The following is a 19625-nucleotide window of genomic DNA, read 5'->3' on the forward strand; positions in this document are numbered from 1 at the left end:
TTTCCCTTGACTAGAAGTTAAGATGTTGTGCATTTTTGTGGTTGGGAGCAGAGAGATAAGATAGGGGTTGCTATGAGACAGAGTTCTGCCAGTAACCTGAAAGTCAGTGAAGGAATGTGTTTTTCACTGCTAGTGAAAGAGAGAAAATGCTTCTTATTACTGTTCAGTTTGGGTGGAAGAGATGATTTTAACTGCTGCTGAAAACCCTATACTACAATGAAATGTATGATTGATTTTGCTAGTGTGCTTAGTTGCCTGAATGTAGAATAGTTAATAAAGCTTTTAAATTGTAGTCTTGTGGTTGGGTGTGCTTTCTTTTCCCCCTTTCTCCAATTGCACGTGATCTCAGGAAGTTGAACTGGGAAGAGTAGTCTCTGTTGACTACTAGTTGGGAGGGGCAAGGCCAGCCTGCTCACAAGAGGTTAAAACACCAGTTAAACGTTGGGCTAGTGGGGCAGAAGTGCAGCAATTGGGAATGATTCTGGTGCTCCACATGAGCAACCCAACGCAGGCTAGACTGCCCTAGCCTGGGTTGGGCTGCTCATGTGAGTAGCTTTTACGTGTTTCACTTCAACCAAGCTCAGATGAGGGGCTCAACATTCCTCTGTTCTACATGGTTTAAAGTAGCACATCACAACAATGGTATGGCACAGCATGAGGATTACCCCAGTGTATCCCATGTCTGATAAACACTGAAGGGGAAGGAAGAACTGAACCATAAGGGCCTAAAAATATTTATCTTTGCAAGTATAGGAAAGTGCACCTGGAAGGAACTTATCCTACAACCATCCTACACTCATTTCCTGGTAATAGTAGCAATGTGTTTGGCTTTAACAGAAATGTTGCTTTTGTTGTTTCTATCTGTTCACTTAAAACACTCAGCATCTTCTTTGACAGTATGCTGTCGAGTCTCAGCTGCAATTTCATGGTCTTGATGTGGAGAGGAACATGCTTATGATAGAACCACGAAAGGTTTGTAAAGAATAGTTTATATTGTTGCTTTCTCAAGAATGGATATGTGTACAATTGTTTTTCTTTCTTGCATCTTAATATAAGTCACCCAACCTGAATGTTAGATATAGGGGCTATTCTCACGATTGGGAAAAATCGGGCTAGGAAAGCCTAGCCCGATTTTTCCCAATTGTAAGAATCACTGGGCTCGGTTGCAAGCCCGGTGGTTCTTGAGGAGCTAACCCGCTCAAGTAGCCCGCCCCTTAGCCCGGGTTTGCGGAGCGAGCACTCCGCAAACCCGGGCTATCGGATTGTGAGTAGGCGCAGCTCAGCGACCCCTGCTAATCACTAGGAGACCCCCGGAGGGGAGGCGAAAAGCCGCCTCCCAGCTCCGGGGGTCTCACCAGCATGCCCTGCGTGCTCACGGAGCCGGAAATTGTGTGGGCGGCCAATCCGGCTGCCCAGGGCTCCCTCCTGCTCGTGTGCGGGGAGAGCCGCTTTCCCTGCGCACTCGAAGAAACCTGGTCTCACTGATCGTGAGACCCGGTCCATAGTCAGAAAGAAATATAAAGTAAATACATATAGATAATATACTAGGATATTATTTTAATTCCAAATTGGCCCATCTTATCTTTCTTCATTAGGCATGCCTAACTTGTCTTTTAATTTCAATGAACTTCCTTAAGTAAATTTAATCAGGTTATCAGTCTATGTCTCTATTTTAAGTTTATTTTGTTTTGTCACTGATTTTCCATGTTATGACATTCTAATATTAAGATTATGATTGTTAACACATTTTGAAGAGAATGTCATCTTCGCTATGAGCCCCATCGCTCATTGAGATAATCTGAAGGGGTTTGTCTACCGTTGCCACTGGCTCATGTGGTGGCTACTTGGAGACAAGCCTTCTCTGTTGCTGCCCCTGGGCTTTTGAATGTGCTCCCTGTTGAAATAAGAGCTTCCCCATTCTCTGGGAACATTTAAAAAGGCACTGAAAACACATTTGTTCACCCAGGCTTTTAATTAGTTTTAATTGTTTTTAATGTTGGGTTTTTAATGATTTTAATTTTTTAATCATTTTTTATTATAAGTTCTCAAATAAGTCCTATAAGGACAACATACAGACTCCTTCATTACCACAGCAACAGATAAATGTCTGTTTAGAGGAGTTTGTAATTCAGATAACTATAAAAGACTGCATACTATCTTTCCTTGGCATGAAGAACTTTTGTTACTTCTCAGTAGAACTGCTGATGACCTTTTGATTCTGAAAAAAGCCTTTTTCAGAGAAGTGAGAAGCTATTCCCAAGTACTTGATAGATGCTCAAAGATCGTTAAGATAATAGAAGTTACTTTCAGATCAGCATATCTTATTCCAGCTCTTTTCAATGGCATGTCTAATTTCATTTGGAGTTTTCACTGCTTAATTAATCCCTCGGTGGTGGTATGCTTTACATGATCCCTGGCTAAGAAGAAATGAGGAAGGGAGAGCAGAATACGGACTTTATAGGATCAAAAGTGATTTTATTTTCCTTGTTGAAATTTCTCTATATTTAATGACTTCAGGGTTTTTGCTCTTTTGGATTATATGAATCCTATTGTTTTTGAAATACAAATACAGTAAAATGTTAATAGCTTTCTGTGGGATATGGAGTTTGTCTAAAAAGTATGAAGAGGGATATGGGAAGCAGCTTTTAAGTCTTGGAGGTGTCACAAATTCAAAGTGTCTTATAAAAATATTGCTGAGTCTGGCCCAGCATGATATTTTTAATGTTGTATGTCAGGAACGGCAAAACTTTCTAAACCTAAGACTTGCATACTAAAATCTTCATATGCCTGAAAGCTACAAAATTCACAATTACTGGCATCATTTGTAGCTGACATCCTGACTACTGGGACGCACAGTGGAAGGAAACACTCACACTGCAGAGAGTTTTCCTAGCTCCACAAAACAGAGTGGCAGGGCGGGGAAGTGATTTTTGCCAGTCTTTGCTGCCTCGTGGAAATGCTCTGAACTCTCTAAAAAAATGTCCCTGATGATTGCACAGCTCTCAGAGACATGTTTTCAGAAGGCACAGAGCACTTCCTGGAGAAGAGAGGTGAAAATCACTCCCTCTCATTCTTGCTCTGTGTTAGTCATGTCCACAGGGTAATGCTATAATTTCCATTATGAATTCCAAATGCACAATTTTAGACAGAGAGACTGAATTTTTATTGGTAATGCATCACCTGTTCTGAGCTGTCCCAGAATTATCTTGGGAGGCTCATGGCAGAGCTAGGTTTGTTCACTTCAATATATGCTTTTTGCATTGGAATTAATTTTTTTAATCCTACCAATTAAGGTAATTTTGGAAGTGTTCAGGCAAGCAAAGCATGTAAGGAAGCAAAGTGAATAGCCTTTAAAAAAGATTTTTACAGCCTTTAAAAAAGATTATACCACCTTAAAGCTATGTTACGAATGATTATTCACCATTCAAAAGTTACTCCAGGGCTCTTACCTTTGTAGATTACTGCCATATTAAGGATTTGCTTGTGATCATTCAATACAGTCAGCATGGCACATCATTAAAAATAGATTATGCAATAGGAAATGATAGTTTTGTTACTGCCAGGATGGATATGAAATATATGCTTAACTTTATTTCAGGGGGAGGAGACCTTGAGAACTGAAGATATCCTTGCTGTAATTGAGAAGGAAGGGGACTCTCTTGCTGTAATTCTGTTCAGTGGTGTGCAGTACTACACAGGACAGCTGTTTGACATCCCCAGAATAACAATGGCTGGCCAAGAGAAGGTACAAAAGCATCATAATTTCTTGGATCTATTTTTTTGATATGATTTCACACTTACACACACAAACACACCACATGTTCATGGCTGTCACTTTTATGAAAATAAACTTAGAAGAGAGCCAGAAAATTAGATTTACTGTTTCTAGGAAAAGTTCCATTAAACATGACATGCACTTTTGGTGAATTGACACTCTGCTTTCAGAAATTCCTTCCCCCAATGGGAAGAGAATTATGCTAATACAAGTACTCCTTCCACTGATGCAGTGTTTACATTAAATTATTCAGACCGTCTGTAAAACATTGTAAAAGTCTTAGCACATTTTTGGTCTGTCAGTTCAGGATATTGTTGAGAATAGGGAGCAGGAAGTGGCAAGCTTGTTGACAAGCTATAGAGGATAGGAACAACTTTGCCCTTCTGACTTTAATCCTGGCAGCCATATGTTACAGAAAAGAGCTCCAGCCAAGCTGTTCAGTTAGTTCAGTAATTTTCTGGAAATGCCACCTACTGAAGAATGAGATTTCCTACTACTCAAGAGGAGATTGGCTGAGCTCCCTATAGACATGGGAACTTTTCCTATATTGAATGACAGGATCAGCATTCATGTTCTCATTTGTGGGAAATTAAAATCCAGTTGGTTTGTTTAGCATAAGTACTGCAGTGTAAAATGTCTGGATACATCACTATATTTCTTATTTTAATGACAGAGGAAAAGGAGTATAGAAAAGAATTCAGAGTGTTATGGGGGCCCAGGTTATGGCACAGCACCATTCATATAACTCACCCCTGCACAGTTAGTAGATAAAGAGCAAAGGTCCTGAAACTTCACTCATTTGATACATGAGTTCCTCCAGTACTATCTGACCCTATTCTCTCCCTTAACTGTGTGGCAACTGTGCAGAAAAGATCTCTAAATGGACTGCATTCACACTTCTTAAGTGCTGTTGAATATATCATGCCAGCCTAACTCATGCTTTATCCCAACACTTTCGAGAAATACCCAGGTGATCACAGAGCCCAAGGACCATTCATGCTGTTTTTGCTAAAATCACTCCTCTGATTCTCTGGAGAGGCTTTATTGTTCAAGGAGCTGGCCATTCCAGGTGTGAGAAGTGTTTCATCTATTAGAAGGAGCAACAAAACATAATGTTAAAAAAAACACCACCACCATTCAAGAATTATGCAGTCTTTTTCTATGCCACACTCAACTTTGCACGTGCTTACAATTGACAGCTGTTTAGATCTGGATGTTTTCGGTTCATCTGTGAAAAAGCAGCACTCAATTGGAATCTGATTTCCTATCATTCCATATCCTAACAATGTCAAAGTTTTGTTTTGCTTTGTTTACTGTCCAGCCTTATGCATATGTAAGTGGCTAAGTTCAATGGAAGTAGTAAGTGGCTTTTAACTGTTTGTTTCTAACAACTTTCTAGTTGCTTGGCTTATGAAGGTAGACTGAAAAATGTCTGTGCAGCATGATGATATCAAGGGGGAAGATGAATAGGACTTCCATTGGTAAAGGAAGTGAAGGGATGGCCCAAAGTATTGCAGTGCCTGAGGGAACCACCAAACGCTGCCATGCCCCGTGCCAGTGGTGCAGGCCAGACCCCTTTCCAAACCAACCCTTGCCAGTTTTGAAAGTAGCACCCAGGTAGCCAGCAGCCTCTAGGTCCTAGGAGAGATGCAAAAATTGTAAGGGTCAGATTGGACCCAAAGAGCTTCTCTGATGGCAGCGGGCACCTTGCTGTCCTGCTAAGGCCTCAATAATCTACTATTTGAGGTGAATGCCTCACCTCATTAAAGGGCCACCTCTGAGGAAGTGGGACTTCATTGCTTGGCATACTTCGATTATAAGAAGGCAGAAAAAAAGTGTTGCAGATTTTTGGATTTTTATTCACACATACGCATGCTCGATAAGTTTCCTAAAAGGGGCTGGCATTCAGACTAACACTGTGCTCATGCAGCAGTGTTGAGATCCAGAGTATCACGGTGCAATTGTGTGCATGGGAGGAAGGGGTGATATTTGACAATCTTCCCTTCTTTCTGAAGCCTACTGTGCATCAGAAAAATATGATCTGGATAGTGGTCCCATCATTCATAAGTAGTGGGTTCTGCGCCTGCACAGATCAGCTTTGGGAAGAATTCGTTAGCTCCTCGCGATGCCAGCAACCGCCCTCTGCACGTGACTACAGTACCCTCTAGTGGTGGTTGGGCGTCTCTATATTCAGTTTCTTTCTGACCGCCATAGTGCTCAGTACTCAGAGACAGTTTGCGCCTCGAAGAAAGTTTGTTTTTCGCATAAAAGATTTTTTGACTTTTGAAAATGAACTCTGACAATTCTTACGGATTTCCCTCAGTTTGGGCAATAATTTGGATCTTTTGGAACAGACTTGATGACTCTTTTTTTCTTACTCCTACGGATTTGATCAATCTCGGACCTCTCCCTTTGACCCGGAACGGATGACTACTGATTTTCAGCAAAATGAGCAGCTTGAACAAGCCTGGTAAGGCTGGTAACTCCAGCAAAACTACTTTCAAACGTTATACCAATTGCCGTGGTAAAATCCCCTCATCAGACTGTCATACCCTCTGTTTGTTCTGCCTCGGGGAGACGCGTGACACGAAAGCCTGCCTGGTCTGTGTCAGTTTTAATAAAGAGACTCTGAAAGATGGTGCAGCACGTCTTAAAGTTTACTTATTGGAAGACTCGCTGTTGCCTAAGGCTGCTCCAATGGCTACACTACCGGGTCCTGCATCGAAAACACAGTCTAAAGACCCGGGGAAACTGAGTAAAAACTCGAGTTCAAACACCAAGGCATCTGCCACTACGTTGTCGAGAGCCATGACATCGAGTCCTTCGACGTCAGATGCTACGGCCCCATTTAAGAGGCCTGAAGATTGGCGGTCTAGCCCGAAGAGGAAGCACAAGGATAAGACTTCCGTACAAGAACCAGCACTTAAGAAGGTGAAACATGGACACCGTGAATGGATTGTGCAGCATACCCCTTCTCCTTCTGGGCTGCAAGGTTATGTGATCCCTCGGCATCAAGCGGCTTCTTTGTCCCCGGCTCCGACACCGCATCAGTCGCCACTGACTCCTGGGCCCCGAACACACACCGTACAACATTAACACACTCAACATTGAGACCAATCGACGTCGGAAAAATCCGGAGTGGATGCTGGAGCATCAGCTTTGAGGGCTCGACATCGACATCATACTACGTCGTTCGAGACGGAGTCCGCTCCTGTTGCTCACGCATCGACATCAATGGCAGTGTCGGAGTTTACGGTCGTGATCATATTGGACACAGAACTCAATGCCGACCCCGACATCGAGCTTGACATCAAAGAAGACACAGCTTATGTGCATCCTATCTATGAGGACGATGTTATTCCTGTGCAGACTGATGCATGGACACCCCCGATGACACCTGGTGGGACGTCTATGTACACATGTACACATGGTAACAACCCTGTTGGAGAATCTGGGCGTGAGGATCAATTAGGAGAAGTCCTTTCTACAGCCAGCGAAGCGCCTCCAATATATCGGCGCACTGTTAGACATGACGGCCCAAAAGGCTTATCTCCCAAGAGAGCATTTTTTGCGCCTACGGGCACTCATCCTCTTATGTCAGAAGAATCCTGTACAGAAGGCAAGGACTATACAGGTGATACTCAGCCTGATGGCATCCTGCACTACCACAGTCTTGTATGCAAAGCTACGCATGTGCAAACTACAGCTCTGGTTTCTAAGAGCTTACAAGCCAAGACTCGAACCCCAATCTAAGCAAGTGACGCTTCCAGGGAAGGTCATGGACTTGCTGCAGTGGTGGACATGGGAATCAAACATGCTCAACAGCCTACAGTTCAAAACAATGAGGCCGTCAACGACAGTAACATCCGATGCTTCCATGCACAGCTGGGGGGCCCATCTACGGCACCTCAGAGTGCAGGGGCAATGGATGCCGAAAGAGAGGGTTCTCCATATCAACTTCCTAGAACTGCTGGCTGCGTTCCAAGCCATGATCGCCTTCCAAAAGGAACTCGTAGGAAAAACCGTGCAACTACAGATGGACAATACGACGGCCATTGCTTATGTAAACAAGCAGGACGGGACAGTGTCCAGATCATTATGCAACCTCAGTCTGCAGTTATGGAATTGGTGCATCCCGCGCAGGATTTATCCCATTGCCATTCATATCAAAGGCAACATGAATATTTTGGCAGACACACTGAGCGGGGATCTACTGCTAGACCAACACGAGTGGGAACTGAATCCAGAGATCCTGGAGCAATTATTCCAGACTTGGGACAGACCAAGGGTGGATCTGTTTGCTACGTACGAGACAAGCAAATGCGATCACTATTGCTCCCAGATGGGGGTCGGACCACGTTCCAAGGGAGATGCGTTTCAGTATCAATGGAGCCAGCAGCTATTTTATTCCTATCCCCAACTCCATTGTTGTCCAGAGTGGTGGCCAAGTTTCTTCAAGACAAGACTCAGGCAATTGTGATTGCTGCATGGTGGCCAAGGCAGCCATGGTACACGCAGCTACTCAGACTGTCCAAAGGCAGGTACAGGAGACTACCACAGTGGACAGATCTGATAACTCAAGACCAAGGAAGGATGGTTCACCCCAACTTATCCATGCTAAGTCTCACTGCGTGAAGGATAGGCTACTAAGGAAGATTCTCCTAAACACCCATAAGCTTTCCACGAGACGCAGCTATCGGGCAAGTGGCGCAGGTTTGCAGCACATGCTGCCTCTAGGGGCTAGGACCCCAGGGAAGTGAGCGTTAAGGCTGTCCTTCGCTGTATGAATGAGCCCAGAAATTACTGTGAATTAGTACTATGAATTTAGTTTATATTATATAGTTTATGTTAGAGCCAATTTACATGAGATGTGAGATATATATATATTTCGGTCATAGACCAGTAAAATAATACATGAGATGTTGCTTTCAGTACATTTTGTTGTGTTAAACTACTCTTGTGCCTCCACTGACATGGCCAGACTGACCTATTCCAACCCACTTTATTTTTCAGGATCTGTACAAGCACTGAATCAGTTTTACATAGCCCAGTCCAACACAACTGTGCATTTATTCTTACTTCTTATTTCCAAGTGTGCATTTATTCTTATTTAACATTTAAAATGGCCAAGTGAACCAGCCATTTTGTTTGTGGAGGCATTCGCTGCATTTGATTAGCAATTAACTCAGTGAGTGTCTTTTTCTCCTACTCAATAACGTCTGCTATTGCAGTATTTTGCCAACTGTCAGGAAGGCCAGCCAGTGTGCTGGTGGTGATGCTGTCCTGACAGTATTCTTATTCAGCTCAGCAGTTTAATGGGAGACAGCCAGATTACTGAGTACATCACCTGCATGAGGTAACTCATTTTCAGTTACTCAGCCTTTGGGAATATACTAAAATGATAGGCTTTATGGACTTATCTCAGGGGTTCTTTTTAACCTCAGGAATCAAGAAGAACAATTGTCAATAAGGTTTTCTTATAAAGAGGTCAACAGAATTTCAAGGGCTGAATCTTTTATTGTATAGGCATTATCTAGGCTAGAGAGGCTTTAAAAAAAAAAAGTTGCAGAACAAAGGAGGACTTTACCAATGCTAAACAATAAGTGAACTGCCCCATAAGGATCGCTCTTTTAAAAAAAAGGCAACACTTCAACCATTGCTACTTTTGTAAAATAATGCATGTATTATTTTTATCATTACAAAATTGTGTCTAACTAGCCGACCCCGCACAGAGCATCTGTGTGCTCTTTGGGGCCAGCGGTTAGCTCTTCCCCCCCACCTTCTGCCCCAGTCTCCGCTTCCTGACCACAGCCGGCCCATGCCAGGCCCAGCCGCCTCTCCTCCCCACTGCTACTTTTGCTTCCCCACTTTCTTTACCCTCTCCTGGGCCTTGTCTCTACGGCCAGGCCAGGCCCACCGCCACCGCTTGCCTCAATGGCCAGGCCCACCGCCGCCTCTGGCCTCCACGGCCAGGCCGGGCTGGGCCCACTGCTGCCTCTAGCCTCCCCGGCCGGGCTGGGCCCGCCGCTGGCGCTTGCCTCTGTGGCTGGGCCGGGCCCACCGCCTCCACTTGCCTCCGCGGCCAGGCCAGGTCCGCTGCCACCGCTTGCTTCCACAGCCAGGCTGGGCCCGCCGCCACCGCTTGCCTCCGCAGCTGGGCTGGGCCCACCGCTACCTCTGGCCTCTGCAGCTGGGCTGCTATTGTCACCTCAGTTTCAATTTAACAAAAATTAACACTATAGTTGCTATGTTTAAAACACAAATATACATAGAAATACAAATTAAAAAGATTAATGGAAATTATATTAAGCCCTTGGAAAAATCAAGTTACAAAAGGCTATTTCTATCACTTCAGTTCTCTTCACAAAGAGCCTTTATTGCACAAAAGTTTTATAAAACGTTGCTACAAATAAATTAAAAACATTTCATCGTACACACCATCATCAGTTTACAATCAAGCACAGAAAATGACCTCTTCTGTTCCCCAGCTGTTAAACTCCTTAACCAGCTCTGTTTCGTGATGGGCAGAGAGATAATAGGGCGGGGGGAGGGGAGTCATCTGTTTTTTCTCACAGCTAATGAATCTTATAGCATCAGCTAATGCTTCTCAAGACATCTGGTTTTAAATTTTCCATTGTGTTTCATTCCCCATCTCCTCATTATATTGTTTTAAAGTTGAGGTTTTATATAATATGGATATTGACAACCCGATTGCATCACATGGGGAAATGAAAGTAGTATGCACTTACATTAGGGATGTGCACAAAGCGAGGTTCATGCACAGGTTCAGCGCCACCGAGGCAAGTGGAGCGGCAAGCAGGATCTTTTAAAAGGAGGAGAGAAAGCCCTTACCTGCTCACTGCCTCCCCATGCAGCTTTCTGCTGTGGCAGCACTCCTCCCAAGAACCCACATGTGGCACCAGCAGATACACACAACATTCTTGGGAGGAGCACCACAGTAGCAGAAAGCTGCATGGGGCAGCAGAAAGCAGGTAAGAAACTTCTTTTTAAAAGATCTCGCTCGCCACTCAGACAAAAAAATTTAAAGCCAAATTCTGGGTTACGGCTCTTGTTTCACACAAGTATACCCTTCAGGTTCTGGCAACAGCGCTGAACCTGTGAACGAACCTTGGTTTATGCACATCCCTAACTTACATCACTAGGTACTTAGATTAGAACCTGTTCCTTCCATGTCTTCTAGGACTTGAAAGCATATAGGCTGAATACACAAAATCATTCCTAGATGTGTGATTTCCCTCCTTAAAGTATGGTCTACCCTGATTTTGACGAAAAGTAAAAATTAGTCTATAGGACATACCTTAATAGCACTTTAATCAAATGTAAGACTTATTCAGATAAAATCACTGAATATTAGCCTACCTAAAACTAATTTATTACCGTTATATTTAGAGAAAATTGTAAAAAGGTTTAGAGACATTTATAGATTGTGAGTGTTGATCCTATGGCACCAAATTCTGGCAATGATGTAGGCAGGAAAAAGAGAATGAACTCTTCAAGGTGTACCATGGACTCACTACAGACATCACTATAGCCTTTTGCCAACAGTTGGTCTAAAATCTTTGATCTTCATGTATTTAATCTAGTGAAAGCAGTTTGGGTAGTTTATTATTTGGGCCAACACAATCACTATTTCCAATGCCTGTCTCTTAGATGATGAAGAAGAAATCACCGAGATGAGTAATATAATTTAATGTTAAAACACTCCTAATGTCTTCAGAAGAAAGAACATGGAAGTGTCAAATTAAATAAACGTTATTTCAGGAATGAAAACTATATTTGGAAACAAGTCCAGACCATGATGTGTCCATTAGAGCCTATCAGTGATTTGTGTCCAGATACCTATAAATAATACTTTTATCATTGGCACATGATAGAAATATTGAAAAGGACAGTGAACTTTTTACTGAAACTTTTCTTTATTAGGAGTCATGAACAGATGCTAAATAATGGTGTTCTATTGTGTGAAATCTCCCCAGCTGAGGTTTTCGTAAATGGCAAATGGAAATACACCCTATGCATGTGTACTGTTAACAAGAGAGCCTGTTTGGGGGCTCCTCTGAGGAGCACTCCTCTATATTTGGAACTACAAGCATGTAGTTACCACAGTTTGCACTTTGGGACTGTGAGACCCCCTCTTCGCTTCACTTGTAGCTGATTAAAACGGCGTTCAAAGTGCTGGTTTTGACCTTTAAAGCCCTTAATGGTTTGGGCCCGGGATACCTGAGGGACCGCTTGCTCCCAAGGGTTGCTGCCCGCTTGACGAGGTCATCTGAGGGGGCTTTGCTCCGAGTGCCCACAATGAGGGAGGCTAGGTTGTCGTGCACTCAGGACAGGGCCTTCTCTGTTGCTGCCCGCAGATTCTGGAATGCTCTCCTGGTGGGTATCCATTCCTCAGTCTCTATCACAGTTTTTAGAAAGCATGTCAAATGGTGGCTTTTTACCCAGGCTTTTATATGATTGTCTCCACTGCTGCTTCTTGTATTTTGTATTGTTTTTATGCTTGTGTTTTAAATTTTTAAAATCAGATTTGTTTATATTTGTTTTAGTTCAGTATTTTAATGTGTCTTTTTAATAATCTTGTTTTTAAATTTTATTGTGAGCCACCTTGGGATTTTCTTAATGAAAGGCAGGGTATACATTTAACAATCAATCAATCAATCAATCAATCAATGTCACTTTGGTACGTAGCGTGGGAGAAGGAACTCTTAGGTCAAATTCAAAGCACAGGACTGCAGGAGGACCTCCCTGTGCTGTCAGTTACTCAAAGGTGGGAAGCTGGAGTCAGACATGATTTAATCAAGAGCTATTATTTAGAGAATAAGCCAAGCATTCTCCCTATGTTTGCGCAGCAGATCAAATCAAGATAGTACCTTCTTAGGAAGAAAAAAACAGGTCATCTCCTTTGCTAACAATCATATTAATGGCTGACTCAGGGCTGTGGAAAGCTAGCTTGTTAACATTTTAGCTACCCCCAGATATTCTGAAAAGACATGAGAGATAAACTCTAATCGTTCATTTTGCCTCTCCCTCCATGGGTCCTTTCAGACCTTCCCTAGCTTTTGTCCAAGAAGAAGTCCACTCTTCAATTTTGAATAGCACAATGGCTTGTCCCTTTTGCTGCCTCCTTTTGAGCTGTAACATAGTCTTTTGTAACTTGTTGGTCTGTCTCGTCTTGCTAGTTAAATATTGTTGCTCTTTAACCATTATTTTCTATTCCTGAACCCCCCAAACCCTTCAATAAATCTCATTTTATTTCGAACTTTAACCTCTCCATTCACTTTGTACAACCAAAGCTTTGAACACGTTTATTCTGAAGGTGGGACTGCTCCATTCCAAGCTAGCTAATTACACACACACACACACACACACACACACACACACACACACACGCCTAAAAACATAGTCTGGCGTTCCCGCCAATTCCCTAGGAGCACTTCCATTAACAGTACTTGGAAGTAAGTCCCATGTGCTCAATGGAGCTTACTTCCAAGTATGTGAACATAGAGTTACAACCTTAGATATATAACTATCATGGAGAGCAATATGCTTGGGTATTATATCTTGTATTTTTGTAAAGGGCAATTGAATTGCAAAACCTAAATGTGATAAGTATGCATCAATATGTTTCCACTTATACCAGCTCTTCCAACCATTTCTTTGTCTTTCTAATCAATTAGGCCTTTTGTAATCCATTCCTAATTCATCTTATATACTTTTTTCCAAAACAGTAAGAGTCTTAATTTAGAACCTGAGCATATTTGAAAATTCTTACAGTTTTAGCTTTAATATATCACCATCATATAGCTTATTTAATGGCTTTTGTACATAGCATATACTGAATAGTTCCGCAAGTAATGAAGATCTCACCTCCACTGTAGGCATAGAGGTGAGAATAGCTCAAAAAGCGGAACAGATGCTTTAAGCAGTATTAAAAACTTTTGACTAAGCTTTCCAGCTTATACAAAACTTTGGTAGATAGAGTTTAAAAAGTATATGCATGAGTACTATTGATCTGTAGTCTTCACTGAATTCTGCTTGATGGCCAGGTCTTGCCTTACTATGAAGTAACTGAGTTTAAGGGGCAGGTTTCAAGACAAATGTTCCATAATTTTGACCCTTTGGAAGTGGTTCAATCAACATTTCTAAAAACTATTTTCCCTGTTGCACGTTTTATGATTTATGTTGCTCTGCACCTGGAGACAGGATTAATGAAGATGGAGGTCCAAGCTTGGCTCCACCTTTTAATGTTTGGCTTAAATTATATATTTTCCCCGCTATAGGTCTGGCCCCTTTAACAATAGTTGATTATTTTTTTTATGGCTGGAGAAGGGCCCTTGGGGGAAAAGGTTTCATCTTATGGGTTCTCCCCAGATTTTCTGATATCATGGTTACGACAATGCCAAAATGACTCTTAGTGTATTTTGAATATGGAACTACAAAAAGACTGGAGTTTGGTTCCTAGGGGGTGCTAGGATTAACTTTAGACCAGCTAATTATCTCACCTAACTCATAAGCCCAAAATGCTGAAGGGCATTTAAATTGTGCATTTTAATGCTCTACCTTCAGCTTGAAGGTAGATTTTGGAACATTCTACTTCCTGAATGTACATGCCCCTGTAAAGCAAGTGAAGTCAAAACAGTGGGTCATGTTCTTTTGGATTGCTCTTTTTATACCAAGACATTATTTATAATTTTATTCTACCCTTTTCAGTGTATTTGCCAGACAGCTCTGTAGAATTTTATGTTTCTCTTCTCCTTTCAGATCAGGACCCTACCATATTGTATAATGTGGCTATGTTTTGTGCCACAGGCTGAACTATTCTGCAACAATTAACCAAAAGTAATAAATTCCAGGTGCTAGGACTGCATGGATTATAGTCTCTGTTTGATGCCAGGCTGACTGTTCGGGGTACTCAGCTTCAGCCGAAGCTTCACACCAGTCCAACAGTCAGGGGGGCACACTCGATGGGAGCAACCAATGGACCCAGGGCCTTGCATTGAAGGACACTGTTGCAAAACTTTAAATAAGAACAGGAACATAAACACATAAGTTTCTATGCAAGTTGACTGTTATCAATCCACTGAATAAGAAGGGGTGGATGGATTGGTTGACATCTAAACTAACACTGCAGTAGTGCAAGGATGTTGTACTACCTAGTTCTGTTAAGCTGGGAGCTTCCATTGCAGACTGGTGTTGCACTGGTGCAACAGGGTGCACTTGTAACCCTGTTTTGCGCCTCTTGCTGTGAAACCTTTTCCTCAGTCTATATATGTTGCAGGGAATTAAGCAAAGCTATCTGTAATTATTTTTTCAGAATTATAACACTTGTGCATGCTGAGCAAGACCAAGAGATTATGCAACTTTGAGCATCCACTCAGCTCTGCAACTTTCGGGTGTGGGTGTGGGTGTGGGTGTGTGTGCATTAGGGATGTGCAAACCGGCTCGATGTCAAGCAGGTTTGATGCCGAGCCGGTTCGGTTCGACTGTCTGGGGTCGAACCGAACCACCCTCTGTGGGCCTCTCAGAGGCCAATTACGCAGGCCCAGCGGCCCCCCAAATGGCTGCCGCGCCGAGGGGGAAGGCCCAAACAGGCTGAAGAGCTGGCCCAACAGGCTGGTTCAGGCTGCATTGAGGCTGGCGGGGGGGAGGGGTAACCTCCGTGGACCCCCCCACCTCCAACAACTCACCCAAGGGGGGAAAGTGACATTTTTTTAAAAAGTTGTTTTTTTTAAAGGTCCGTGACCCCCCCCCTCCGGATTCAAGGGGGTGCTGGACCAAACTGGCTTGGTCAGGTAAGAGTCCAGTTTAGACTTGAACCAGACCGGGCCAGCCAGTTCCATTCACATCCCTAGTGTGCATCTTTGTTCATTTTACTAGTGCAGCATTAGTCTGGAAGTCAGCCATTGTGTCAACAGGGCATAGTTGTGTTTGATACATACATACATATTCCCTTGTTGTCATTAGAATTAGAGGGAATACAATTCTCCAGCATGCTCCTGTGGCTCCCTTGCATGTATAATCTGCATCCCTGAAGCAGAGATTGAGAAGTTTAAGAGTTGGAGAAAACCAGTGTTATGTACTAATTGTTACTTAATTTGTTTTCACTTATTTATTATTATTATTATTATTATTATTATTATTATTATTATTATTATTATTAATTTGATTTCTATACCACCCTTCCAAAAATGGCTCAGGGCGGTTTACAGGTCATTTTTGAGGTCATTTTGCTATGTTCTCTTACTAGGCTGCTCAGTACTGTACTGAACAGCTTTGCTCACAGATAGCTTCACTATTAAATATTAAATGAACTAAATTAAGCTTGAAAAATCACCTCTAGCTCTTTTACCATCCTTAGGCATTCATCATATAAATCAGAATGATTACACATTTTGGCCAAATCTTATCAGCTGGATATGGCATGAGATCACTAAAGACAGAGATTTTTTTGTTAAAATCAACTTACAAAGAAACAAATGTATCTCTGGTGCAAACACTGCCTGGAAACCTGTGAGATGTTTGACAACCTGCCGGCTCAAAGGCCATTTTTTGCTTGGTGGGTCACAAGTTATGTAGGTCTGGATTATTACAAGCTTTAGTGATAGGGAGTCATTGTCCTGACTTTAGTGGAGTTTAGTCATCAATTACTGATGACTCCCTATCAGTAATTATTCGTTTGTTTCTATGAGGCCAGCTAAGCTAAACGTAAGACGCTGGATTTATTTTAACAACGAACCAACCCATTAGGAAATTTATGTTCCACATTGACTTTCACATCCTAAGTTCTACAACGAAATTGTGGTTCTTTTTGTTGGCTCAAAAATACTTTGTTGTTAATTCTGATATCATCTGCAATATCCATGGGGACTATATTCAGTATCTTACTGGGTTTTTTTCCTTTCTAGAGATATGGAAGTGTCATAGCTTTGTATGTCACTCTGTCATCTCTTTTTCTGACCTGTCTCTCCCCATATGATGTTATCACTCCTGAGCTATTTTTTAGCCAATTACTACTACTATTACTAATAATAATAATTCAATTTCTATACCGCCCTTCCAAAAATGGCTCAGGGCGGTTTACAAAGAGAAATAACAAACAAATGAGATGGCTCCCTGTCCCCAAAGGGCTCACATTCTAAAAAGAAACATAAGACACACACCAGCAACAGTCACTGGAAGTACTGCTAAATAAAGAGAATCACCATGGTAAAAGGTAGGGATGTGCAAAAAATTTCGGGCACAGAACGATCTGTGCCCGAAACGAACAATTTTGGGTGATTCGGGGCCGAACCGAATCACCCCCGATGTCCCCCGATATTTTTCGGGCACGAGCCAAATCACCCGAATTTTGCCCCAGGCCCCACTTTCTGCCCCAATATGCCCCAATTTGCCCCAAAGACATGAAAATTTCAGAATTTCCCCAAAATCAGCCCTTTGCCCAATCCCCCTGAAATTGGGGTGGTAGCCTGCACCCATTAGGCACTACCACCCCACCCCACTCCTTTTGCCCAGATCCCATGCTATGCCCCCAAACTGCCCCAAAGTCACTAAAACTTTAAAAATTCACCAAAAATCAGGATTTTTCCCAATCCCCCTGAAATTGGGGTGGTAGACTCTACCCATTGGACACTACCACCCCACCCCAAAATTTTGCCCCTGGGCCCCTTTTTACCCCTGAATCGATTCAGATTCAGATTCGGATTAAATCCGAATCCGAACCGAATCAAGGGTGATTCGGGTGACCCAGATTCGGGCACAAAACAGAACAGGGGTGATTCGGTTCGGGTCCGAGCCGAATCACCCAAAATCCCGAATTGCACACCCCTAGTAAAAGGTGCCTCTTTGCCCAGTTAACAGGGGAAACATTTTCAATATACTCTTCAGTTACTTCCATTAAATCCCAATGTTATATTAAAACAGTAGAGTGTGTCTGTCATTCTACAAGTCTTTAACTGAAATGTTGAGTCATATTTCTGAGAACAACATAAAGTTCCTGTGAGACACAGAAATATTATGATCTTATTCTACAGAGAGTTATCTGACCAAACAAAACTAGTCACATAACAAAAAGTGTCAAGTTCTTTCCTCATGACAGCAATTAATAATTAAATCAGATTCAAAAGCTACATTCTAGCTTTCTAAACACAATGCAGTACTGGTAATCCTTTCATTATTTGTCCAGAACTGGTTTGCACATACATGTCCATATTTTCATTTCTCATCACTTGATTGGTCAATACTTGATGCTTAGCAATGGAAGGTGCAGACTTACTCCATCAAAAAAACATTGTTTTGCAGTGAGATTAAGTGATATAGAAATCTGTAGTGTATAATCTGTGATGCCTCATGTAGACCTTCAGGTCACTGTTTGAAGCTGAAGCCTTAGTGCTCTTTTGAGATTACAGGAAATGAGGAAAGACTCTAGCACTATTCAGACATTATTTTATATAAGGGTACATATGTTTGTTTTTACACTTGAACATGTTTTGTTTGAATGACTACCTCAGTTCATTTTAAAAGTGAACCTGGATAAAGGCCTCTCAAATGCATGGTACAAATGGGAAATGTATTGCTGTATCTATCTATTTATTTATTTATTAAAAATTCTTGTATAACGCCTCCTCCAAAGGCTCTAGGTGGTGAATAATGGCAATAACAATAATTAAAGGGCAAAATCCAAGCAAAAAAGGTAGGTCTTAAGAAGGGCCTAAACTACACTAAAAAGCCACTAAGGAGGGGGCTGAATGAATCTGGGAGGGGGAAGGGTGTTCCAAGGAAGAGGGGCAGCCACAGAGAAGGCCCTCCTACAGGCCCAGACATCACACACTACACTGGGGCCAGGGACACATGTATCTATGCTTAACATAAGGGTTATTCACATGACCCTCCAAGCTTGGGCTGGGGAGGGTGGGGGGGCAGCTCCACATGACCAGTCCTACCCAGGTACAGCTATATAAACCTGGGTAGAGCTGGCCATGTGAATGGCCCCATAATGTGTGAATAAGTGTACATGTGTAGAGACTGAGTCACCCCTCAGTTACCCTTGCTAAGTAAAGAGCACCTTTTAAAGTGCTGATTCCACTTTAAAGTGGCGAGTCTCTTATATTTAGCAGGAGGAGAGTAACTGTCCCTATCTAACCCCAGCACAGTGTGAGGCCTTTGGGGACAGGGAACTACCTTAGTTGGTATTTGTTTATTTTATTGCTTTGTGAACTTTGTTGGAAAATGGTAAATAAATATTTGTAATATTGGTAGTAGTACACTATTTGTACAAGTGCTGAACATAAACACGTGGAAAGGGCTTAAATGCAACTGACTTGTGCTTTATCTCCCTTTTCAACAATTTCGGTAACATGAAAAAGAACCTTCTGTATTTCAGTGAGTCTTCTGTAGTCATGGGATAAAATTTGTCATTATCAGCCTCATAATTTTCTATTGACATGTCTTAAGTTTACAAATCAAATTTACAAATCACTATGGATGCGCACAAACCAGTTAGGTGGTTCTTTTATGGATTGCCAAACTGGTTTGGAGGTCCGGCATTTGGGCTGGTTTGGTGTTGGGTGGATTACCTTTGAGGAGCAGGGAGGGTGCCCTTACCCCCCTCCACTGCGTTTTCCCCGCCAGCACTGTCACCAAAATCGCTGGTGTGGGGTGGCAACTTACCTCCTTGCCGCCCCGGTCAGTGTAGTACCAGAAGTGGCCGGTGCACATGCACATGTCACACACGCACACCGGCCATGTCTGGTACAACACTGACCAGGGTGGCAAGGAGGTACGCTACCATCCCGTGCCAGCGATTTTGACAGTAATGCTGGCAGGGGAAAGA

General features: G+C 42.5%; 1 protein-coding gene across 3 annotated transcripts in view; it reads left to right on the forward strand.

Moving 5' to 3' along the window:
* Nucleotides 1-19625, forward strand: part of KYNU (kynureninase) — a 172659-nt gene that overhangs the window by 87275 nt on the left and 65759 nt on the right. For all 3 annotated transcript variants that reach the window (XM_053282818.1, XM_053282819.1, XM_053282817.1), the window contains exons 7-8: nucleotides 898-972; nucleotides 3599-3745. In XM_053282818.1, coding sequence (XP_053138793.1) covers nucleotides 898-972; nucleotides 3599-3745 — 222 coding nt within the window. The remainder of the gene's footprint in view (nucleotides 1-897; nucleotides 973-3598; nucleotides 3746-19625) is intronic.

This window comes from Hemicordylus capensis, chromosome 1, assembly GCF_027244095.1.
Source record: "Hemicordylus capensis ecotype Gifberg chromosome 1, rHemCap1.1.pri, whole genome shotgun sequence".
In the NCBI taxonomy this organism is placed as follows: domain Eukaryota; kingdom Metazoa; phylum Chordata; class Lepidosauria; order Squamata; family Cordylidae; genus Hemicordylus; species Hemicordylus capensis.